Source organism: Montipora capricornis, chromosome 1 (genome assembly GCF_036669925.1).
Source record: "Montipora capricornis isolate CH-2021 chromosome 1, ASM3666992v2, whole genome shotgun sequence".
NCBI classification, from domain to species: Eukaryota; Metazoa; Cnidaria; class Anthozoa; order Scleractinia; family Acroporidae; genus Montipora; species Montipora capricornis.
This window is the reverse complement of record NC_090883.1, coordinates 19351524-19354023: the sequence shown is the minus strand read 5'-3', so window position 1 is coordinate 19354023 and position 2500 is coordinate 19351524. Positions and strand designations below refer to the sequence as shown.

General features: G+C 41.0%; 1 protein-coding gene and 2 long non-coding RNA genes across 3 annotated transcripts in view; 1 reads left to right on the top strand and 2 right to left on the bottom strand.

The window, feature by feature from the left end:
* The window catches only part of LOC138021269 (uncharacterized), a 102987-nt gene that overhangs the window by 20983 nt on the left and 79504 nt on the right, over nt 1-2500 (bottom strand). The window lies entirely within an intron of this gene.
* LOC138021329 (uncharacterized) overlaps nt 1-2500 on the bottom strand; it is a 31798-nt gene that overhangs the window by 953 nt on the left and 28345 nt on the right. The window contains exon 3 of the long non-coding RNA XR_011126353.1: nt 1-234. This exon is cut by the window's left edge and continues 953 nt beyond it. This is a non-coding gene — a long non-coding RNA (uncharacterized lncRNA). The remainder of the gene's footprint in view (nt 235-2500) is intronic.
* The window catches only part of LOC138021199 (neuropeptide FF receptor 1-like), a 32145-nt gene that overhangs the window by 18944 nt on the left and 10701 nt on the right, over nt 1-2500 (top strand). Inside the window, exon 4 of the mRNA XM_068868083.1 lies at nt 389-643. Coding sequence (XP_068724184.1) covers nt 389-643 — 255 coding nt within the window. The remainder of the gene's footprint in view (nt 1-388; nt 644-2500) is intronic.

Genomic DNA, 2500 nt, shown 5'->3' with positions numbered 1-2500 from the left:
GTGTTCATATGAATGGGCTAATCAACAAAGGTGTTAGTTCAGCGTTGGCCAGGGTCTTCTCCAGACGAGCCGCCATTTTGAAAATCGCAGAGGAAAAGGCCCTAGGGACGAGGTTGCGGGATTCCCATACAAATCCTTATATAATTTTGTCGGCCATGTTGGCTTTCCCTCACTCTGAGCTTGGTGGGGCGGCTGTGATTCAGTAAGACCTCGAGCCTGGCGTCTCCAAAACTCCTGTCAACGTGGAAAAAACAAAATGTATAAGTACGATTATGCCCTGATGACGCATTTAAGCAATTTTGCACTAGGGATGCTCTGTCACGTAAATATTACGAGTTTCACATTTTTATTTATTTATTTATTTAGTTATTTAGTTATTTCTTTATAGGTAATTATTCCATGTACTTGGATTTTCGCAGTGATTTTGACCATGCGTGGGTTCATTCTCCAAGCTTTTGGAAAAGAGTTAGCTGTGAGGTCCTGTGACCATTACTGGACAAATGAAAAGCTGAAACTGGCATATCAATCAATTTCGCTGACTTCCGTCTTCATTTTCCTCCTACTGATTGTTGGGTTGTATTCCAATGATGTGTACACTTTGTGGTTCAAACCCCGCGGAGACAATGAAGTTACAAATCAACAGGTATGACATGAATATGTATTCCTGAAGTTATAGAAACTAATGAACCAACGAATTTGATATCGTTGTTGCTTTGGCTATTACTAGTTTACCGAAGTGCTAGAAATGCTGCCGAGGGGAAGGGAGATGTTCAATTATGCTTGTGGTCATTTAACGACGGTTCGTGCGTGGAATCATAGTTAGTGGCGGTAGACTGGTTATGAAAGCCAGAGAACTTCAAAGGGTTAAACAAAAGAACGAGCTTTTAGGTTGAAGGTACCAGTCACGTGATCGTGAAGGTGCACACTCGAAAACAATATGGCGGACAGCGCAGACGAACTTTTCGTATGGGGAGACGATTTTGAGACGATTTTGGACATTCTGGAGTAGACTGTAACAAAGGGAAAACGAAATAGTTCATAAATTAAGTTTTCTTTTAGCAAAGGAAGAAGAGCTTACTTCAATGATCACCAGTGATCTCCACCATTTTGTAAACTATGGTTTTAAGAATGTGTGAAGACGTTGCGAGGGTTTAAGTAATTGTGGATGAATTCATAAAGCGATACTTACATATTTCAATATCCTCGGGGTCGAAATGCTTCTCGCAAGTGTAGATCGTGTCATCATTGATCTGTCTTCTAAAATCCTGGTCCATTTCCCTGGTTTTCTTGATCTCTCACAGCCACTGGTCCGCAATCTCTTGCGTGCATCATCCTTTGCCAAGGGCACCTTTGGTTCTTCTACATGAACCGCAGTCATAAACTGAGCAGTTGACACCCGGCATAACTCGGGAATACACTTTTTGACAAACTTTGAATATATAGTTGTTCGATCTTCGATCAAGCGGGGGAAAAAACGCGCAATTTGTAAGATATGACTACAGACTGGCTGCCATTTTAACATTTCGTGCGCACCATCAAAATCACGTGACATGCGAAAAGTTCGGTCTTTGAAGTTACCGGCTTTAATAACCAGTCTCCCTCCACTAACTATAGTGGAATTAAAGGGAGATTTTAATAGGTCTTGAGCAGGGACGGTACAAAGTCTACAAAACTTGGGCCGCCACTGGACCTCTCGAGAGAAGAAAGAAAACAATAGATGTGTTTTCACAGTGACGCCATCATCATTTAAAGTAGATTGAAGAGAACCGAGAAATAAGTCGTTTTTCCGTGACGTCTTTCGTTTTGCAAAGACAGCATTTTGAATTTCCGAATTGCCACCTTCCGTGACATCATGATACCAAGCTATTTTGGTTGGGAAAGAAAACACCCCTATGAATCTCAGCAGTTTGAGCCAAGTACGTTAGGAGATTTGTTCATATACAAACGTTTTGTCTCATGCGCGAAAAGTAAGCGCTTTCATGTTTTCGTTGATTGCCGGTCGCCATATTGGTGGACCACATGGCCTCTCTATGCAAAACTCTATACAATTGCTTAAAATACTTCTACAAATAATTCAGAAACCAGAAACGATGTACCGTACAGACCTAAGAATTGGACAGGTAATTTAAAAGATTTGTTCCCAACAACATTCCAAGTTCTTAGTCTTTTTCATTAAACGATTTCGAACTTTTTTTCTGTTTTTTTTTTTTTTGCGTGACAGTGGAACTATCACGAGAAACGAAATAAAAAACAACTGGCAGTCTCTCTTTTGCTCGAAAATCCGCCGAGAGAACGTGATATGCAAGGGGTGAAGCCGCGAGCCGCGAGTAACGCTGGCGTAGGTTTTAGTTGCACTATTTTGGTCAATGTCCAGTTCAACCCTAAAGTCCATGGTCCAAAGTTCGCGACATACCCAAAGGATTAAATGCGATCGAAGAATATTTGTTTGTAACTAAAACAGTTGTTAACGGCATTGATTTCAATCAAAACTAGTGACAGG